Source organism: Petaurus breviceps, unplaced genomic scaffold (genome assembly GCF_028583685.1).
Source record: "Petaurus breviceps papuanus isolate PSGF00001 unplaced genomic scaffold, PetGlider_PUasm1.0 218, whole genome shotgun sequence".
Lineage (NCBI taxonomy): Eukaryota > Metazoa > Chordata > Mammalia > Diprotodontia > Petauridae > Petaurus > Petaurus breviceps.
Genome location: NW_027185872.1, coordinates 9,410,313 through 9,430,988, shown reverse-complemented (window position 1 = coordinate 9,430,988; position 20,676 = coordinate 9,410,313). Strand labels below are relative to the sequence as shown.

Here is a 20,676-nt window from a genome sequence, read left to right as displayed (position 1 = left end):
CACTAGCAAGGAGGAGGGTGCCAGGCTCCCTGGGCTCAGAGATCAGAGGAGGTTCAGTGGCCACCAGGCACTCAGACTCAGGGGCAGGAAGTGAGAGCAGGAGGGCTGCGACACAGGCCCCTGAGCAGACCGCACTTGGCAGCAGATGGGTTTCTGGCTTTGAGCTTCATCCATGAGACTCTGAAGGACAGGCCATCACCTCCACCATCATGGTCATGGAGCCTTGTTTGGGAACCACGTAGGGGCCCAGCTCAAACCTAGGAAGAGACTTCAGGGCTAGAGATTGCCCCAGGGTGGGTGGTCTGGTCAGTGGGGAATCCTGGATGGAGGCCGGCTCTGGGGAATTCAAACAGCAGTAGGTAGGCCTAGCTCATGCCATCCGAGGCTCAAAGGCTTCATGCTGATTGGCCAGGTCACTCTGAGTTTCCCTGACTTCTAGTAATGATAGTTCATAGTGATTCGGGAACAAGTCTCCTGAAGGGCAGGAGGGAGGAAGGGAGGCCAGCCACCCATGGGCCCTGAGAGCTCAAGACAAGAAAGCAAAGGGGAAGGGGAGAGGCCGGCAAAGCTTCTTTTAAATGAGATGAAAATGAGATCCAGGGCTCTGGGCTCCTTTCCATACCCCCCCCCCACTGCCTCTGCCCTTCCAGCCATGCCAATAACCCCAGATAGGCTCTTGGCATTGGGTCAGCAGATACTGAACAAAACAGCTGCTTTAAACTCACCACCGTGCAGACAAACCATATGTCATCCGGTCCTCTGTTCGTTCCTTCCGACCTTTCTTTCCTTCTTTCTTCTATGTCTCTGTCTCTGTCTCTCTCACTCTGGCTCTCCCACATTTAAGGGAAATTCCCCATTCCCCAATCAATGTGAATATATCTCTGCCCCCACAGAGTATGGACATGAGTGTTGGCACCTCATTTAGAGAGTACAGACAACTCGGGATTGGTGCCCAGTGATGGGAGTTGCCTCTGAGATCACTGGCTACCAGGAACTTAAGGGGTTGGGCACTTTCCATGTTCTGTGCGCCTGAGAGAGCAGACTGGCTTAGCCCTTCCTGGATTCCTCTTCATTCCTCTTATTCTGGGGGCAGCCCAGTGCCCTGCCATGAGGCAGTCAGTGCCTAGATACAGCTCCTGCCCCCAGGTGCTCATTGGCAGTGACTGCCTTAGGGCTGAAGTGGCTGAGACTTGCAGGGATTTTCCCCCCAAGCCAGAGGAGCCATCCTGAGGGCAGACTTGCTGGGCAGGATATGGCAGCAGCCCTGGGGACAGAAGCAGCAATGTACAGGGCACAGTTCAGGATGGGGCTCATGGCCCACCTTCCTAAACCCCAACCCCATGTCTGTGTGGGGCTGGTAGAGAGAGCTCTGTTCCAAAATCTAGCCTTGGGAGGGCCCTTTGGTGGAAGGTCATTTCTCCCGTCTTCTCTACTGAACTTGAAAAGAAAGATTGCTAGTACCTGGTCACCTTGAGTCCCGAGTCCAGGTGCACCCCTGGGTCCTTGAGGTCCCACAGGTCCCAAATCCCCCTGTGGGGAAAGGAAGACAATCTGTGTGTCAAAATAAGGTAGCCGAGGTTGTGCTTTTGTACAGTTCTAGAATGTATGCTCACCACTCCGAGAGGGAAGCGCTCCAATCCCCCTCCCAGCTCCCAGCACCACACATGAGGTGACAGAAATGAAGTGACTTATCCAAGGGCACACAGCTAGGAAAGGTCTGAGCCAGCATCAGAACCTGTATCTTCTGCGCTGGAGACATCATAACATGGGGAGAGAATGGTGCCTGAGTGTGAAGCCCAGAGACCGGGGCTGAGGGCCCAGCTCTGCTCCCCGCTACCTGGGCCAGATCATAGCAATGTCGGGATGATTTTTACTTCTACTTACTGACCTCTTGGGTAACGGGTACATCACTAGTCTCCCTAAACCAAAACCAAAATAACACCGGCCCTTCTAGGAAGGAAGAGCCAATGGTCAAAGTCACACAAGTCAGCACACACACAAATGAGATGACTACTTCCTTCATCACCAGCACCCACTCCCCATTATGCAGAGGACAGGGGGCATGGTCTGATGACTTGTTAGGGGTGTGAGGATTCAGCAGCTACTTCTGTTGAAGTCGGGGTGTTGGAACACCCCAACAGCTCAGACTCATCTTCTTTACTTTCCACTGTGATCTGCACAGCTCTTTTGTGCCCTCCCGGTCCTGAGCTGCTGACCATTCGTCTCCCCACCCCAGCTCTTGCCCAGAGCACCAGCCCCAGGTCCCAATCAGAAACCAAGCCTGTTCAGCCAGGAGCCTGATGTTACCCGGTCCTAGGGGGCTGTCTAGGTGAGGACCCCAGGGCCCAGCTGCCCTTGGGGTGGGGGTGGGCTTCCTCCCCAGCTGGAGGCTGTGACTGGCTCCTCCTGTCCTCAAAGGTGTGCCCTGGTGGTGAGTGGGGCATCGGTGGAGCCAACATGGGTGTGCATAGCGACCTTTCTAGTTCGACTAGAAATCATTCTGGGCACCAATGTTACCAGCCTAGAGCCTCTGCTCACAGTGGTTCAACCCATTCCTCACTTGTCTTATGACTGGCTTGTGGATTTCCAATAAGGTGACACCATCAATTCACTCACTCACTCCTCCATCCATTCGTTTACTCATTCATTCATAGCATCTTTCTCTGACCTGCAATCTGGGTAGGCACATACCTTGTCCCCTTTGATCGACAGACCTTGGAGTCCTTGGGGGCCAATAGGCCCATCAGAACCTTTTGCACCCTGGAAACAACACGGCGGGCATCAGTGAATTCAGGATAGGAGTTTGGAAACAGTTATGTGTCACGCCAAGTAAATGGCTAAAGAGGCATCAGGCTGACCCCTGAGGTGAAGCTGTCAAGGGCCTCCCACCCAGTTCATTGGCGCTGTCCAAGCAACTCCCATTTGTGAAGGCTGACCTGGAAATTCTCTCATTGTCCCAGAGTGACCAACTGGGAACCAAGCAAGGCTTGGAGCCAAAGCCCAGGTGCTCTCCCTTTGGTATCTGGGCTGGGCCCTATCATGAGGCCTCAGGTGGGGTGCATTTGTGTCTGAATATATGTGTGTGTATGTCTGCATCTGTGTATGTGTATATGTGTGTGTGTCCATGTATGTGTATGTGTATATGTGTGTGCATGTCTATGGATGTGTATATGCATATCTATGTCTGTATATGTGTATATGTGTGTGCATGTCTATGTCTGTGTATGTGTGTGCATGTCTATGGATGTGTGTGCGTGTGTATGTGCATGTCTATGTCTGTATATGTGTGTGCATGTGTGTGTGCATGTCTATGTCTGTACATGTGTATATGTGTGCATGTCTATTTCTGTGTATGTGAATATGTGTGCGTATATCTATGGATGTGTGTGTGTGCGTGTGTGGATAATGTGACCAATCCACTCCTTTTGCTGGGGAGGTCTTGTGTGCCCACAGCCCCATCTGTGACCAGCTCAGGACTGTGGCTCAGAGATGTCTGAATGCTGATACATCTGTCTCCTGAGGTCAGAGAGCTCAGCATCCCGGAGGCTCTGCCCCAGCCATGCCCTCTCGTCACCAGCCATGCCCTCTCGTCACCGGTATTTGCATGATGATATCCTCCCCAGACTGTGGCCCCCAGAACTGAGCTGAGGGGCATCTGATCAGAGCTGGGGCCAGGGCCCCTCAGGGCAGCCTCTGAATGCCTTCAATAACGGGGCTGCCCCGTTAGCTCAGCAAGGTGGTCCTCTAAAGCCCCCAGATCTTCTTCAGCCACATTGCCCTCAGCAGAAGTGAGCTCCTTGAGGGCAAGGACTGTTGGGGGCAGTAAGGGGATGCTGTCCCCTGTGTGTGACCCCTTCTCAGCCAGGATTCTGCTTTCTTCACTCCCTCCAGCCCCTTGTGAAGTCTCCCCAGCGCAGACACTACGTTATAAGGTTAAGTGCTCTCAGTGGCAGAAATATTCCCCTGACCCATGGTGACTCTGGAGTTCAGTGTCTCTGATGTCCTAGCCAAGGCCGCTGGACTTTTCTCAAAAGCAGACCTCTCTTAGAGCTGTCCCTGCAGCAGAATGGAGCCCATGCCCTCGTTGGCAGGGAGAGGCCCCTTACAGCCACTACCTTCAGCAGGATGGGGTATTCCAGAAGGATTTCTGACTTGGGGCAGAACCTTCCTGAGCCCAGCCTGCATACAGACAGGGTCCAGCTGGAGCCAAGTGTCCGCACCACTCAGCTGACATTGTTGTGAGCAGGTACCCACTGCACATATGAAACATCGGGGACCCTTGTTTTCATTTCTTAATCAAGTGTGTCGAGCATTCAGTTTGGGTGTTACCTTGGGACCTGGAAGTCCTTCTCCAGGGACGCCTCTCTCTCCTGGGGCTCCTTCAGGACCCCGAGGACCCTGGTTACAGAGGCAGGAGGAGAAGAAAAGAGGGAAAAAGGAGAGGGGGGAAGACAGAGAGGAGAGAAGAGAGGAGAGAGAAAGACAGAGACAGAGACAGAGGGGGAGAGAGATAGAGAGAGATGAGCACACCTTCGGTATTCTAGAGGGGCTGGTGCTTTTTGGGGTCCCCTGCATTTGGGGTCTGGCTGTATCCCATCTGTAGAAATGCCTCCATGGAGGCAGGGGCTGAGGACCTTGGGAAGTCTTCCCCAGGAGGCACGGCCAAATGTGCCTGCAAGGAGGGCTGAAATAATCGGGATTGCTCAGCCTGGAGAGCCCTCAGATAACAGGGAAGACCTTAGGCCCAGGCATCCCAGCTCCGGAGACACTTCAAAGCCACCTTCCTGCTCAATGGAATGACCTTTGCTATCATGTGTTTCAGAGATGGGTGTCTGGTCACTCAACTTGAACTGCCCAGAGCAGGTGAAACAGGTGAGTGAGAAAGAAAGGGTGTGGGGGCCTCCTGAGGAGCTGCAGAACTGAGAGAGACTCCACGGCTCCCAGGGAGAAGCCCCAGCCCCAGGCCTCACCACAGGCAAGGAGAGTGCCATGCCCACGTGGGCCTTTCCGACACCCTGTCTGTCTGCCTGCTTTCCAGGCACCTCATTTGGGGGCCTTTCTTTTCTTCTCAGATAGTGAGCCCATAGGCTCAGCTGTTCACACTGTCCCAGGGCAGGGCAACCAGCCCCTTCCACAAGGAGGAGCCCAAGAATGCCAGAGGAACTGAGCCACGTGTCCGAGGACACACAGCGTCGGGGACAGTGTGCTGGCGTTAGGTTGGGAGCGGGGTCCCATCTCAGATGCCCCCACCCATGTCCTGACACAGCAGCTGAAGCTCTGGTGCATCCTCCGACACATGCCAGGAGGAGCCTGGCATCTGTTCAAGCCAGGGCCCAAAGCCGGCTCCCCCCCTGAAAGTGGCAGAGCAGCTCAGCCCCCACCTACATGCCCACATTCTGTCTGCTCTGGCTCCCACCTCCTCATGGCCCCTCTTGTTGTCCAAGTTCATTCTGCTCCTGCCCCTGCCAGGGGCACCCCGAAAGGGCTGAGGCTCATCCCTTTCCTTCAGCTATAGCCCTAAGTCATGGGTACAGCTCAATGTACTTACAGTTTGTCCTGGCTCACCAATCCCAATGGGTCCTGGAGCCCCAGGCCGGCCTTCCTGCCCTCTTTCTCCCTAACAAGAAGGGAGAATGTTGAGTCACTGCTGCCATTCCTGACTGTGAAGAACCCCAAAGCATCTTCAGGGATCACAAAAAAAGGTGCCTGGGGGATGCAGGACAGCCAGGACTTGGCAGGTGCTCGGCAAGGTGAGAAGAGGGACGGCTGTGTTAGAGTCGCTGATCTGAAACTTCAAAACCAGGTACCCAAGCGGATGGCCAGCTTCAGCCTCTTCCGTTCCAGGTCTGGCCCAATCCCTCTAAGCCCTCTGCCAGGGCCCCAGTTCTTATGGGTGCCCCCTTTGTCTGCCATAAAGCTCTGGGTGTGAGGGCATATTGGTACATGGGTGACCAGCTCAGTGGCAAACAGACCTCCTCCCCCCCATCTTTTACCGCCCCGCTGATGGGAAGGCTGGGAGTGCTGGGTGCCCAGGTCATGGGCACATCTGTCATTCCCACTGGCCGTCTGGAGGTAATTACAACCCAAGCACTGGGGGAGATTGAGAAGGGCTTCAGGTCATATCCCTTATCCCCAATATGTGGAAGCAGGTCTGTCCAGCCCAGCCCACGTCTAAACAGTGCCCAAGGGCCATGGCCTGGCTGAAGTTCCCACCAGGGCTCCACATGGCGGGAATCCTTACCTTAAGGCCCTGATGTCCAATGCCAGGAGGGCCAGGAGGGCCATAAGGACCAGCAGAGCCTGGCTCACCCTAGAAGGAGAAAGTGCCACGTTAGGCTAATTACTCTTCTATCATGTTATGACAGTTTCCCAGGATTCTCTGACTGAGGGGTTATGTCCATCCACGGCCTCCATGTTCTAACTGCAGCCACCACAAAGCTGGACATGAACTGGCAACAGGACATGCCTCTGGGAGCTGCAAACTCACATCCAGTCTTGGGGAGACTGGGTTCCAAAGAAAACGTGAAGGTCCTAGGTAGACACGCCCCCTTCCATCAGCTGTGGGGCATGGAATTGAAATTCAATTTTAAAAATCTTCCTTGGGTATCTGCTGTGTGCAAGGCCTGTCCTTAAAGCTGGGGACCATCGGCATGTTTTCATTTAGTGGTCATCGGTAATGCTTCTGGGGCAGTGCCTCCCCAGGATGTGAGCCCCAGCCTTGTCCACTACCTTCACACTGACCAACAGAAGAAATATTAGGAGAAACCATGAAATTTGGAAAGAGGAAGGTGTCTGTATGGGCTCATCAATGCCCCAGTCCAATAAAGGCCAGAGCAGGAGAGACTGAAGTTGGCCCTCTGCTGGGGTCCTGCTGCCTGGTGTTCCCATTACTGGGGCAGGCCCTGGGGCAGAGCTCAGAAGCCCTCAGTCAGTGACCCATTGGCCAGCTCCCTCTGCACATGCATAGCTGACTCCAGAAGCTGCCTAAGGCCACAACCGACCTCACTCCTGCTGCCTCTGGGGCAGCTGCTGCTCCCCAGGTGGCCAGTAGCTCTCCTGTCACCTCCCTGCAGAACACAATTCCCTTGCCTGGCCTCCCTCTCCAGTGATGGGTGAGACAGGGGATAGGGAGGCAGCCTCAGGGAGTCTTCTTCCCCTCCCACATCCTCTAGGGGCCAAGGTCCAGGAGCCTGAGGGACATGGCTGAATTCTGAACAGACTCTGCTGGGACTGAAGCCTTGGGGCCATTGTGAGGCTTGGCCATGTGTTCCTGGGTACTGGCAACCAGAGCAGGCTGTACAGTGTCCCAGTGAGGTCCTAGCCTTTTGATTCTCCCTGGGATCCAGGAAAGGTGAAAAGACCAGTTGGCATGAAGCGAGCCCTTGTGCCAGGGTCTCTGCTCACATAATGAAATGAGGGCAGCCAGCCCCAGAGCCAGCCCAGGCCCCCAGTGCCAGACATGGCGGGTCAAGGCTCTGCTCCCAAGATCCTTTGTCTGGAGACTCAGAGAAAGCTGCTGGACCAAGCTTAGCATTGCTCAGCCCTGGACTGGGCTAAAGGCAGTGGGGTTGGAGGAAACCAGGGACCCTCACAGGAGGTGGGGCTCACTGGGCCCTGGTGAGCTGAGAATGACAGCTTGGGAGACCTCACAGGGTGGCAGGACTGGAGCTGACCAATGGGCCAAGGTGACCTGGCTCAGGGCTGCCCTGCCTGGGGTTGGGAGCTCCCAGCAGGTGATGGCCCCATATACATGCGGGTGTGACAACTGTGTCCTATTCTGGGCCCCCTCACTTCACCCCACTTCTGGTCAGAGCGATAGTAAGTTTATAAGGAGCCATTATAAAAGGGCGATCACAGAAAAGAGGACATCAAAGGGAACCTGCACATCATGTACACACTGTTCCAAAGACCAAAGGAGTGTGATTGACGAATTGTATCTTTTGTGTTAACCAAAGCAGCCAGGGGGCGCCAAGGAATCAAGAACAATATTTCTGAGTTCACATCCAGCCTGGGGCACTTCCTAACTGGGTGACCCTGGGCAAGTCACTTCACCCTGTTTGCCTCAGTTTCCTCATCTGTAAAATGAGCTGGAGAAGAAAATGGCAAACCAATCCAGGTTCTTTGACAAGAAAATCCACAAATTGGACTCAACTGCAAGGACCCAACGACAACAAGAACAGCAAATTAACCAAAATTCATGTCCTGGCGATCTGTGTGGCATCAGCAGAGGCCGCCGGGGGGCTGCTGTCGGGCGTGCAGTGCAGACATCCCAGCCCACCCCAAGGGCAGATGACATTGGGAGCTAGCCCTGGGCAGCGCAGGTGGGAGCCCCGGCTGAGCTTGAACTATCAGCCACTCCTTGTGCCCTTGCATTGTTAACTAGACACCTTGTCACCCCTAAGAGGCACATGCACACACCCACACACACACATGCACACACATGTGCACACACAGAGGGCAGCCCTCTCATGCACACCAGGTCACACTTAGGGGCCCATCAGCCCATGGCCCACAGATCCAACATCTAAAATCCCTGGAGAACTACAGTTTGGGGGAACCCTTTGTAAAGAGAAGGCCTTGTCTGCAATGTGACTCGCCCACTTCTCTATTGCTGTTTGCAGGTTCCCATGTTCACATTCAGGCTTTTTCCTCATGAAGAACACCCCCAGCATGGACCAGGGACAAGGTTGTCTCTCCTTCAGCACCTCACTGCCCCTTGAATGCTTTCAGGCAGAGAGAGCTGAAAAATCGGTTAAATGACAGCCAGTGGCTCCTACTGTGTGGCCATGGAAAATGCTGTTGGTGCGCGGGCTCCCCCAGGGTTGGGATCTGGACTCGGGGAGCACTTGGGCTGGAATCCTGCTGCTGGTGCTGTGTGAGCTTGAGCAGACCACTTACTCTGTCCAGAACCCTTGATCCAGGGCCCACCGTGTGCCAAGCACTTCATTCTCAGAGCGATCCAGGCACAGGACTGGAGATGCCATTCAGTCTAAATGTGAGGTGGTCTGTCTCATCAGAAGCAGAGCCATCTGGCCATATGCAGGAATTTGGCCTGAATCAGGCCAGCTCTGTTCTCCAGAAACAGCATCTTGAACCTCCCTAAACTTGAGAGAATGCACTCCTGGACAGCACCTGGGATGATCTAAACTTGCTTCACTCTGGGAAGAGGGGGCCTCCATTGCTTCCTGCCCATGACACCTTCACAGCTGCCATTCTTGCACAGACCTCACAGCTTCTGCAAAGGACAGGATGACCATTTGTCCAGCACGTTGGTGAGCAGCAGGGTCACTGCCCCATTGCCTGCATTTGGTGGAGAGTGTCTGGGGTGTAACATATGAAGTGAGTGGCCTAAAAGGCACCTTGAATGATTCCACAATCAAAGTACTAAGGAGAAGAACCCTCAACAGGCCCATAAAGTCATAGGACATGGGGGGACGGGGATGCTGAGTCCTCATTAGAGCCTTCTGGAATGGGAACAAGAAACTGAGAAAATTTTTCTTTTTGGTCAAATGTCTCTTTCTGAGTGTCCTTGGGAAATCTGTAGGCCTTCAGAGGGGAGGGGTAGATGAAGGGAAGGATTTAAAATAAAGTGTCATTATAAAGTGCTTGTCATTTTTGGCACCACATACACTATGTGCATGTAAATGTTACTGTTTGAAAACTAGGACTGCCCTAAAGAAGTTAAACTCACAGCCTAAGATGCTGTTTAGAAGGAATTGTAATGGTCAAAGAAGGAAACTCACTGCTGGAGGGTTGGTGAAGGGAAGCCTGCTGACGGTCTGTTGGGAGAGTTGGGGCTCAGTCCAGTCATTCTGGAAAACAACTTGGAATGACAGATCCCTGACCTGCTCACCCCAGCGATCCCTTCATTGGACGTGTGCCCTGAGGAGGTAACAGACAAAAGAAAGGTCCCATGTGTGGCCTGGACCTCAAGGAGCACTTTTGGTGGTAGCTTGAAACCTCAAAGAAAGTAGATGCCCTTTCCTTGGGAAATGCCTGAATGCCACAGGAATGTAATGGAATGTTATTGTCCTATTAGAAATTCTGAATATGGAGATCAGAAAAACACACACACACACACAAAACTCCAAGCCAAGAGAACAATGTAGACAGTGACAGAAATCAGGAAAACAGGAACAACCCTGAGAGAAAGGGGCTGGATTCGGGTGAGATGTTCATCAACATTGGCCCCCAGAGCTCCTATGACCACAGTCTTCCCTCCTCTCAGGAAAGAGGTTGGGACCTATGGATGTGGAAGGGGACATGTGCAGTCAGACGAGAACACAGTGTCCGTTGGTTTTGACTAACTGATTTTCCATGTTAAAAGGCAGTATTGAGTGTGTTAGGGCAGAAACAACTGGAATTCTCAAAATGTCATAAAGGAAATCTGAGGAGAATCTTTGTTCTCAGACACAGAAGCACTTCACACATGCATCGCCCAGAAACTGTAACAGACCTGTCCCGCCAGCCCCTCACTCTTGTCAGATCCCCTTGGAGACTCAAAGCAGGTGTGGAGAGAAGGATGGCCATGTGGGGAGCAGAGGTGCAGCCAAGGGGAGGGGGGGCCTGGCACAGAGAGAGCATCTAATCAGCACTGGTTCACTGGACCTTCTTAGCACATTCTCCATTCCCCTTGGCTAAGAACCATGGAGACCCCTGTGTTTCCTCCAGGAGAAGCTGCCCAGCACACAAGCCCCTTTACCCAGAGTATCTTTCCAAAGATCAACTTTTCAGGTTTCCTGACCTGGGACAACATTTGAAGTCGCAGAGTAGCTTTGGAATGTTTTCTTTTCTTTGCAGCTGTAGCTGCTGCTAGGGCAGTCCCCACAGGGCTGGTGGCCCAGGGTAGTGGGGATGATGCTGGCCTCTGGCTGAATTTGGCTCTGATCTTCAACGCAGACCGTGAGCTCTTCTTCCAGCCCGTGACTCAGAGAGGAAGCACAAAGCTGCATGCACACACACAGCCCGGGCATCTGGGATGGACACTCCGTTCCAGGGCCTTCCTTTACTGCCCAAAGTGATTCCAGGTGCTGGCTGTGCTTGGCCAAAGATCCTCCGTTGCTCTCTTCGCTTTCCAGGAGCTGAGCTGAGTCATGGGGCTGAGTCCGAGGTCCTCCAACAGAGGGGCTAGGGGCTGGGAGGTGGGGAGGACTTGAAACTGGGCAAGGGAGGAGAGGGACCCACTTAGAATAAAGATGGGAGGGAAGCAGCACGTGGAAGAGCCTCTCCAGAAAGGCCAAGAGGCCCACATCTCGCACGTGTGCCACGGTCACGGCGTGGATGCTGCTCTGAGGGTCCTCCCGACCCAGCCCTCCACGCGCTCACTCAGGCACGATGGAGGCCCAGCCCCACTCACACCAAGAGAGCCTTTGGGGAGGAGGAGCCAGCTGCACTTGGAGCAGAAAATGGCATCTGTAGAGAGTTCTTCTCATTGTGTACTACCGGAGAGGCGCAGACGTTTGCAAAGCGCTGTAAGGGTTCTACTGTACTCCACTAGCATCCAGGGACAGTCTGCCACAGTGGATGCCGAGCGCTTGACCAGGAGACAGAACGAGCTGTATGGCCCTGGGTAAGTCACTGAACCTCAGAGACAGATGGCTTCCAGTGCTGTCCCATGACCTCGTTTGACCCTCATCACAGGCAGGTGAGGGAGGTACCTCTAGTGGGAGTGTCCCCATTTTATAGGTGAGGACACTGAGGTTCCAGGAGGGGATGTGACTTGTCCAAGGCCACACAGCTAGTAAAGATTGGGGCAAGGTTCAAGCTCAGTCCTCTCCTGACCTAGAGCCTCAGTCTGATTCCCAGCTGAGCCACCCAGCTGCCTCCATGACCTACGTGGGATCATGGATCTGGTCAATTTAAATTGCAATGAGGGAGGAAGGAGCACACCTTCTCAATGAACCCTTTCTGTGAGATCCAGCCACAAAATATCTGCTAAAGTAGCCTGCATTCTACGGCGTCTGTGCCAAGCCTCAGGACGTCTGCCAGCTCAGCCCCCTGGGACTCACCTTCCTCTTCCCCATGATAACCACAGGTCAAGTATATCAGCACCAGCCCTTGACCAATGACACAGAAACTCTCTCCCACTCCACAGTTCCTCTTTCTACACCAGAACTGGGTCCTGGGCCACTTATATCTAATCCCAGCTAAGGCACCAATGGCAACACCTTCACAGGTACCACCAAAGATGCATCCAGGACAACCCTGAGGAACAGGAGGCACTCCTCAGGTGTGATCTCACAAGTGTGGAGACGGCTGACTTGTGGAGGAAGGCACCAGTGGGCTGAGTGCAGCCATTGCAGAATGACAGGGCTAGGGGCCCACGGGCTGGACATGCACAGGTGGGCTGGACATGTACTATGCTCTGAAGGAGACCCCACATCAGAAAGGTAGTCATCCAATCCCAACATCCACCGTTCTCCAAACTCCAGGGGCCTTCCCCGCCCACACATTCTTCAGGAGCCCCCTAGAATGGAAGAATACCGATCATCAGGGAAGCCAGGCCCTGTTAGAAGGAACATTGTGTTTGGTTTCTCAGGCAACCAGACCATTTGGGACCAAATGAGAGTCATTTCACATGTGGAAAATATTTCTGATAGAAAAGACTTGGAAATATGGGCCAGGATCAGATTCTCCCAAGCTTGACTCATGTTCCTTTTTGGCCACCTTTGATGCAAAACCCTGGAGAAAGCCCGCAGCCCAGAACAGGCCCGAGAAAAGCAGCTGTGCCTCCTGAAAGGGCCATTCATGACTCCAAAGAAAGGATGAGGCGGCGTCTCCCCCCACCCACATTGCTCCATGGCCAGGTTTGTACCCTGGGCTCCCAAGGTCAGGAAGGCCCCAGGCCCTGGGGAGCCCTCTTCTTCCCATTGCAAAGCAAAGGGAAGACCCTTATTTTCTTAGGTGTTCCGGCAGATGATGGAACCAGAGCAGAATGCACCTTCCCAGAAAAGGCCCCTAAGCCAGGGGCCAGCGGACAGGCGACCATATCTGGAAAAGGCTGCATCTCTCCTGAGAATTGTGAATTCTTTGTGTACAAAGGATGCTAGGTTTAGGACAGAATGCCACAGGCCTCCAGGGAAATCCCAGACTTGTCCAGGCTTTTCTTTTGCAAAGAATCCCCTTACCTCCAAAGGTGCCCCTATCTCTGTCCTTCCAGGCCTGAAGCCTCAGGGTCCTTGTGCATCCCTGCCCCACCCCCCAATGGACAGGTGGAGCCTTGTCATTCTGTCCCCCACTTTTTACCTCCATCCCCTTCCCTTATCTCACTGGCCCCATCCCCCTGCAGGCCCTTCTCACACCAACATCCTCACTTGTTTCACTGTCTCAGTCCCTCTCCTCTCTTCTCCTTCAGCACACAGCTGTCAAAGGTATTTCCTAAAGCTAAGTTTTCACAGTCACTAGCTAACTTTCTCACCCAAGCCTGGGAAACCTTTCACAGAGGGGTCTCTGCCAAGCAAGTCAGATGTTTTCTAGGTCTCTCCTTCACACATGCTCAGTCCCACTCTCCAGCCCTCAAGCCCACAAATCTGTCTCCCCCTTGTGTGCCTAAGCAGGGGCTGTCCATCTGCCTCTTAACGCCCTTCTCAGCCATCAGGCCATCTTCTCTCCTTCCATACATGGTCTGGCATGGCTGTGGCCCTGCACGTGGGTTCTAATGCCCTTCTCCCCTTCTCCCCCTGTTCCAAGAGGATGGAAGTTTCTTAAGGATTGTTGATGATCCCATCTATTCAGAAGATTCCTGGCTCTATTTGTCAGGCCCTACTCTCCTTCACCCCTCACCATCTGCCCACTGGGCACCTTGCAGTGGATTCCCAAAGAGGACATCTTGAGCCCAGCAGGTCCCAAATGGAAACTCATTCTATTCCCCTCCCCCTCCCCAACTTCCCATCTTCCTAACTTCCCCATTACTGCCAACGGTGCCATCAGCCACTGAGTCACACCCCAACAATTCGGAGGGAGCAGAGGTCCCCCTGGGAGCCCCACTCCTGGTTACAAAGCAAGGTGTCCGGTGGGAGGCTGTGTGACCAGGGGCAGAAGGGAGTGGGGGAACCCGGAAATGAAGCGGTGTGAGTGAGTGTTTGCATACCCAGCCCCCAAGGCTGGTGTCTAGGATGCGTGGGACCTCCCCCACTCCACCCCAAGGGCAGGGCACTGGGTCACTAGGCGCTCACACATGTCCAGTCTTCTTCAGTGTTTCAAGGGCCCCAACTCACATTCCAGCATCTCAAAGGTGAACGTTACCTTGTTGCCTTGAAAGCCTTTTGGCCCAGGTTCACCTGGTGGTCCTTTCACACCCTGCCCAAAGCAAAAACCAAGAGGGAGTTAGGTCCTACAGGACATGAAGGTCACACCAGACCATAGCTCTGACTGTGTGTGTGGCTCAGGGCCCGCAGATGGCCCTGAGTGGGCAGAGTTGGGGAGCTGCCGATGAGGCCACTCTGGACCTTCACTAGGCTCTCTCCTGGAGGCTGGGGGCTTCTGGAATGCTGCCTGAGACCCACAAGTACTCCCCAGGGATGCTGAGCCCAGACACAGCTAGCTAAGGAAACACTCTTCTAAAGGGTGAGAGGCCGGGTGAACAGCTTCCGTCCTCCATCAGATGACAAGGCCAAAGGCAGGTCACCTCCATCTTGCTCCTTGAAATGTCTGCCCAACTATTTCTCCCAGGGCAGAGCGGGAGGGAGGGCCCAGGGCTCAGCTCTGCCCCCACCTGGATCTGATTTCAGTCTCTTACCTGAGGTCCCCGAGGGCCATTGGGTCCGTAGAGGCCAGGGGGTCCCTAGAGAATAAGAAGAGACCACAAGTTCTGGGGACAGTGTGCCTGAGACCTGATGTAGGGGCAGTTATGAGTGAGTGCTGGTGTGAGGGGTTGTGGTGTGAGCAGGGGGTCCCCTTGGTCATGGGACAGCGCTGCTGTTTGGGAGCTGGTCTGCTTTTTCTTTTTTTTTTTTTAAGTCCATTTATCATAAAGGAAAACAAAAATCATGTCTGTATTTTCTTACATTAACTAAAAAGCAGGTCCCTATTCAATAAACTTCTGTGGTTGCCTATTACCTCTAGGATCAAATATAAATGTTAATGGTGACTACTTTTGCCCCTAAAGGTCAGCTAGGTTTCATTTCACCCCTCTTTTTTTTCTTTTTCCATTTAAAATTTTTTTTCATTTTCCAAATGCTTTATTAACTTCTGATTTTCATCATTCATTTCTGCCAGATTTTGAGTTACAAATTTTCTCCCTGTTTTTCCCCTACCCACCTCCCCAGAATAGCAGTCCCACAGGATATTCCCTCCTCCAATCTGCTCTCTCCCATATCTTCTCCCATACCCCCTTCAACTTTTCCAGTAGGGCATGGTGGATCTCTATGCCCCAGTGCCTGCATATCTTACTTCCCAATTACATGTAAGATAGTATTAATAACAGTAGATAGATAGATAGATAGATAGATAGATAGACATAATTTTAAACATTTGATTTTAAAACTTTGAATTCCAGATTCATTCCCTTCCTCCCTTGTCACCCACCCTTACTGGGAAGATACGCAGTTCAGTATAGGTTGCACATGTGTGGCTAATGCAAAACATTAACATAGTAGATATATTGTGAAGGACTGACTATATTTCCCTCCCTCCTATCCCACCTCCCACTTGTTCTATTCTCTACTTTGATTCCGTCTCTTTTCAAAAGTGGGTGCTTCCAATTTCCCTCTCCCCCGCAGCCTGCCCTCCCTTCCATCATCCCCCCTCTCATCCCCTTCCCCCCTACTCTCCTGTAGGGTGAGATACCCTATTTAGTGTGTATGTCATTCCCTCCCCGAGCCAAATTCAGTGAGAATAAGGCTGATCTATTCCCCTTTGCCTTCCTATTCTTCCCCTCCATTGCCCTCTTGCCCACACTGCCCACACTGGGGGTTTGTTCCTCCTTCTGGAGAGTTCTCTGGCTGTCCCTCTGGCCCAGTAAACATCTTCACTGATGGTGCTGCTCGGACTCTATCTTCACCCCAAGGTCAGGGATGGCCAGGCTCTCCCTGCCACACCACTCTCTTTATGTAGTCCTTGGTGCCAAGCCTTGGTGCCCACTGGTGCCAGTTTAGCTGCTCTGACCAACACTTCCTCCATCACCTGAGGCTTGGCTCCAGTCCGACTCGGTGGAAGCCCAGCTAGGTCAGGATGGTGATGACAGTAAAGATAGCACTTTAAGGTTTACACATCTGACTACCTTCAAAGGAGAGAGGCCATTGGCCCCTTGACTAACCACTCGTAGGAGCCTGCAGACCCCTGGCCCAGCTCAGCCCACAGGAGAGCCGGCAGCGGGGCCCGCTGGCAGTGGCCACTCCATCCTCCTCAGTTCTTGGCCCCAGGTAGGGAGTGGTGCCCTGGCCTCTGCAAGATGGACTCCCCCACAGATGGCTGCCCATATGGGGATCCCGATATTGTTACTTACTTTGTCGCCCTTTATCCCAGGGGTGCCACATTCTCCTCGTTCACCCTGGAGGAACATGAAAGGTATAACATTGATCTTGGCTCAGCATTGGCATCGTTATTAAGCTGTAGTGCATTAGCCTGGAGGGCTGTGGAGAGCTCTCCCTTCCTCCCCAGCATGGGGATCCCCACGTTCCCCCACCTGGCCCTAAGGGAGAAAAAGATCATGCTAAGAGGTGCAGGTCACCCACAGATCGGGGAGATGAGACAGACAGATCCAAGGGCCAGGAGAGCTAACATCCTCATCCTGTCCCAGAACAGAGAATGGGTGAGTGAATTCGGAACTGGATTAATGACCCTCCCCAAAGGCCAAAAGACAGTGGAGAAGATCCTTCCCGGAGGCCTGCCCTGGGGCTCTGTCCTTTCCTTCTGCATCGTACTTAATGGCTCTGTGAAAGCAGAGATAACCCAGCCCTGGCATTTGTGAATGGAACATTAACCTAGTGGGGCTGGAAGCCACTCATCTTGCTGGCCAGGACACTGATGCCAGAGAGTCACTGGACTGACTCAAAGACAGACAGAGAATGAAAGCAGAAGCCTGAGGTGGGAAGGTCTTTCCAACCACAACAGTCAGGATGCAAAGGATGATCCTAACAGCCTCAAGCCAGAGCCACATCTAAGAGACCAAAGCGAACAGGGGACATAGATTTCAAGCTGAAGGTGACCTTCGAGGTGCATCTTCAAGTTCAGGGCCTGTGTGACCCTGGACAAGTCACTTGACCTCTCTAAGACTCAGTTTTCTTATCTGCAAAATGGGGATAATAATGCCTACCTCACAGGGTTCTGGTAGGCTCAAATGAAATATTAATCAGCCAATAACCAGTTATTAAGTGCCTACTGAGCCAAGCACTGTGTCAAGTGCTGCAAGATGCTGTTTTGTTGTTACTGTTTTGTAGACAAGGCTCAGAGCAATTAAGGGAGCTGCCCCTAGCATCTCTCTTGGCCGGTGGTGGGGAAGGGGGCACGTGTGGGCCTGAGAGAGGAGGGGTGTGGCGTGGTCTGAGTGGGAAAAAAAGGACCTATTTGTACACAGATATTTGTAGCAGTTTTCTTTGCGGTGCAAAGTGAGGGGATGCCCATCATCCAGGGGCCGGCTGAAGACACAGCTATCGTGGAATATTATTGTGCTGTAAGAAATGATGAGGGAATGCTCTCAGAAGAACCTGCGAAGACTCCCCTGAACTGATGCCTGGTTAGCGAGCAGAAGCAGCAGGAAGCTGCAGGCAGTGACAGCAACATTGTAGCAGTGATCAGCTGAGAAAGCCTCAGCTCCTCCCATCAGCACAATGACCCAAGGCAATTGCTGAGGGCCGGGCTCCAGAGACGAGACTGAGGGAAGCCCGAACCAGCTTCTTTCGCCTCCTTTAGCTTTCTCTCCTTTTTGTCTGCTTTTGCAACGCGGCTAATATGGAATGACTCCCGTGTGTAACTGGTGACAGGCTACTGGCCTTCTCAATGAGTGGGGAAGGAGCTAGAGGCAGGGGAAGAATTTGGAGCTCAGTTAAAAATAAATGATACTTCAAAAAGGAAAGGAGCTGTCCCAAGCGTGAGAATGTGCCAGCTCTGCCCAGGCCAGATGGGGCCCTCTGCACATTTTCCTCCCATATCCCCTGGGGAGGAGAGTTGAGAGAAATCTGAATGCTGGATTCAGATGGAAAATGTCTATCAGAAGAGAGCCTCAAAGCAAGCAATGGATCATGGGGGATGGGAACCAAATGAGTCAGTCTCCAAAGTGGGCAGCACAGAAAGATCAGGGCCCCAAAGGCCTCATAAATCGTTGGCCCAGCATGCACATTCCACTCGACCCAGCAGATCCGGACACGCCGGCGCCCCTGAAGAGCAGCTTTTGTGTTTGAGGCTAATTTTGTGAAGGAAAAGATTGTTCTCACATCTTTTTTTACTGTTAGAAAAGGGCTCCTCCTCTTTGGGGTGCCATCCATCTTGGTGGAATGTCCATGGTTATGGAGGGTCAGTACAAAGGCAGTGGACTTGGATGCAGAAGGCCCCGTTGGAGTCCCAGATCTGCCCCTTGCTGTATGAGTGACCCTGGGCAAGTCACTTGACTGTTGCATCTTCCTCTGTAAAATGAAGGTGTTGGACCGGATGGCCTCTGGGGTCCCTTCCTACTCTACCCAGGATTCCCCAGCTTTCCCTGGGAGGCTTATGATCACTTTTCTTCCTGCATCCCAAGTTAATTTATCACATTAACATCTTACCTTGTCCCCTTTGTACCCAGGATCTCCCTGAGGAAGAAAGGGAAAAGGGAGATTGTAAGTGAAAACCAACAGCAATCTCCTTCCAAGCCTGTGTGTGTTAAGATGAACCCACAAGGTGCCATGAGTGTCCAAGGAGCAAACGGAGGGACTTTCCACCTCCCCTTCTTGCATCTTCGCCTCATTCCCAGACCCCACATCCCCAGGTCCTAGTCACTGGGTGGAGTGACCCTTTGGCATCAGGAGCCTCCCAGCCCCCAGGACAGCACATGGCCCTGTGCATGCTGAGACTTACCCCTGGGCCTTTCTCTCCTGGCTCTCCTTTCTGGGCATCACCCTGTCACATAAAAAGCAGCCTGGTCAGAGGTGATGGTTCAGAATGCCTGCCTCCCTCTCAGCCCTCTTCTCCAGCAAGACACACTTCAGTGCCCACAGGGGACCCAGTCACTCTGCTGCCCACAAAGGGCAGGAGCCTTCTACTAGGAGCAGCTGTGATCTAAGAAGAGCCATTCAATAACCCCGGACAGTCACAGGCCAGGCAAAGGCTTTGGGCCTGGATGACCTAGAGCCCCTGGCACTCCTGCATGGTGTCACGCACTCCCTGGCCTCTGAGGACCTGTGCAGAGAGCTACCCCCAGGCATGGTACCATGAGGTCTTCCCAGGAAGGAGGTGATCCACATCTCTGTGGCACTAAGTTAGGATCAGCATTCGGGACTGTAAGGGTTATGGGATTTAAAGATCTTCCATGCCCCATTGGACTTGCTGACGTAGCAGGAAGGGGCGGAGCAAGAGAAAGCAGAAGCCAAACTAGAGTTCCTGAGGTGGCTGGCAGTGGCGGCGATGGCGGTAGCAGCAGCAGAGGCAGCAGCAGCGCGAAGCCCTTTTTGAGTTAGACAGAATTTCTGCTAAGGACTCCTGCTGAGGACTGCCAGGGGCTGGAGCTGCTGGGAGCGTGCTTCCCGGATGCTGGGTGGTTGCTGTGAGTGGGGAGAGGAGGACCTTTGCCTGAGGTAGCCTGTTCTGTTTTACAGGCTTGAAAATGTGGGTGCTTTCTACTTTATCTGCCTGTGCCAATGTCATAACTACTCTGATGGCTTTCACTTTCTGGTTTTGGGACTCAGTCTTTTGGTATCTTAATAAATTTTCTAGTTTATTCCCCCATATGGCAAGCATGATGTATTTTGTGATGGATAATTATATCAGCATATCTGTAATCTCCATAGGCATTGTGAATATGGCATTGCTGATACAGGGACCTGGGCCCATGGGCACACACATATACATGCATGAAGGAATGCACATCCTGTTCATGTACCCAGTCTCCCAAAAGGAGAATGGGGAAACCCTGAGTGTTTCAAATGTGCTGCGTAAGGTAGGTGTCCAAACAAAAACTCTTGAAAAGCTAAGTCCCAGCTCTCTCTCAGTGGGCACAAGGAGAGTTTGGAGCAAGTAGCTTTAGCCAGCAGGGGATGGCGGGGCTGCATGCCCCCTTCCTGGCACCCGTAAAAGGCCTGCTAAGGGTGGGAGGGAGACAGCTGCGAAGCCTGTGTTTCTCAGTCTGCTGTTCTCCCACTGCTGCCGGCGGGCCCTTCCTCAGCAAGCCACCAATCACCGACCTCAGCGCCTGGGGCACTCAGGAGACACCAAGCTGGGCTGGGGGGGGGGGGCGGAGGGGGCGCGGAAAAGCAGGTGCCAGGGCTCTTCCAAAAGGCAGCCAAGTTTTGGCAGCTCCAAGAGCGTGTGGGCTTTTTCTGTCCTGGGCTTTTGTGTTAAAAAAAACAAAAAGCTGGAAGAGAGGATGGTGGAGGAGGAGGAGAGCACAGAGCATGAAGGGAAGACTCACTGGCTGGCCTTTTGGTCCTCGGTCCCCTTTGCTGCCTGGGTAGCCATGGGTGCCCTGTGCGGTGAAGAAATTCATCATGAACAGCAGTGCTCCCCTTGCCTGGCTGGGTGCAGGGCTAATTCTCACCCGGATCCAGA

The 20,676-nt window shown here is 53.1% G+C and overlaps 1 protein-coding gene across 1 annotated transcript in view; it reads right to left on the bottom strand.

Annotated features, from left to right (window-relative positions):
- Window positions 1-20,676, bottom strand: part of COL28A1 (collagen type XXVIII alpha 1 chain) — a 91,976-nt gene that overhangs the window by 53,522 nt on the left and 17,778 nt on the right. The window contains exons 6-16 of the mRNA XM_069094407.1: window positions 20,540-20,593; window positions 18,991-19,032; window positions 18,699-18,725; window positions 16,445-16,489; window positions 14,738-14,782; window positions 14,245-14,298; window positions 6,242-6,310; window positions 5,549-5,617; window positions 4,330-4,398; window positions 2,692-2,760; window positions 1,462-1,530 (exon numbers count right to left, since the gene is read on the bottom strand). Of these exons, the coding sequence (XP_068950508.1) occupies window positions 1,462-1,530; window positions 2,692-2,760; window positions 4,330-4,398; window positions 5,549-5,617; window positions 6,242-6,310; window positions 14,245-14,298; window positions 14,738-14,782; window positions 16,445-16,489; window positions 18,699-18,725; window positions 18,991-19,032; window positions 20,540-20,593 (612 nt within the window). The remainder of the gene's footprint in view (window positions 1-1,461; window positions 1,531-2,691; window positions 2,761-4,329; window positions 4,399-5,548; window positions 5,618-6,241; window positions 6,311-14,244; window positions 14,299-14,737; window positions 14,783-16,444; window positions 16,490-18,698; window positions 18,726-18,990; window positions 19,033-20,539; window positions 20,594-20,676) is intronic.